This window comes from Ailuropoda melanoleuca, unplaced genomic scaffold, assembly GCF_002007445.2.
Source record: "Ailuropoda melanoleuca isolate Jingjing unplaced genomic scaffold, ASM200744v2 unplaced-scaffold50244, whole genome shotgun sequence".
In the NCBI taxonomy this organism is placed as follows: Eukaryota; Metazoa; Chordata; class Mammalia; order Carnivora; family Ursidae; genus Ailuropoda; species Ailuropoda melanoleuca.
The window spans coordinates 1-712 of record NW_023222998.1 but is presented as its reverse complement, the minus strand read 5'-3'; the positions used below and the strand labels follow the sequence as shown (position 1 = coordinate 712).

Genomic DNA, 712 nt, shown 5'->3' with positions numbered 1-712 from the left:
GAGAAGGGGATGCAGGGTTTGCACACTCCTCTACAAGAGACATAAGCCACCCTGATGAAGCCCAGAGGCCAAAAGGGATGCTTCTGAACAGGACACCCCACAGCCCCTGGCGACGGAGCCGTAGCTCTCGTCTTGATGCTCCCTGTGAACACGGTACCCGGCATCACCCTCCGATTAAGCTTCCAGAGCCACCTCCAGGAATCCCTGGGGTGAAGGTATCTGAGAAGAATGACCTGCACAGCAGTCAAACCAAGCTTAATGTCATCCTCAAACCAGCAAGGATTCCTAAGAATGCCCAGCCTGTAGTGCCCCAGGCACCACAGGGCCAGCTTTTCCTGGGCCAACTCATTCAGGGTAAGCCTTTGCAGGGCCAAACTCTGAAAGGTCAGGTTTTGCAGGGACAGGTGATGCCAGTCCATACTCACAAGAGGCCCAGTCTTCCAGAATCAGGCTTGAGAAGTAAGATAAAATCCTTTCTGCACTGTTTTAACTCCAAGGCAAAAGGCAAAGTGCATGAAGAATCCATGTTCTCTACAGCTGGGAAAGTGGCCAACACCAGAAAAGAAAATGTAGAAAAGGGCCGGGCTCCAGCCAAAAGTTCCATGGGGCGAACCGAGACAGAGAGGACAAGAGGAGACTCCAAGGCCCAATCTTTTCCCACTGAGAAGCAGGTGGGCCTGGCCTTCTTGGATGGTCCCCATTCCCCAGACAG

General features: G+C 53.1%; 1 protein-coding gene across 1 annotated transcript; it reads left to right on the top strand.

Moving 5' to 3' along the window:
- Nucleotides 1-5: 5 nt before the first annotated feature.
- LOC100481799 (protein FAM205A-like) lies at nucleotides 6-693 on the top strand (the record flags this gene model as incomplete). Its single annotated transcript, XM_034651958.1, has 1 exon — nucleotides 6-693. A coding segment is annotated over one exon (688 nt), but the record flags the coding sequence as incomplete, so codon positions are not given.
- Nucleotides 694-712: the final 19 nt, after the last annotated feature.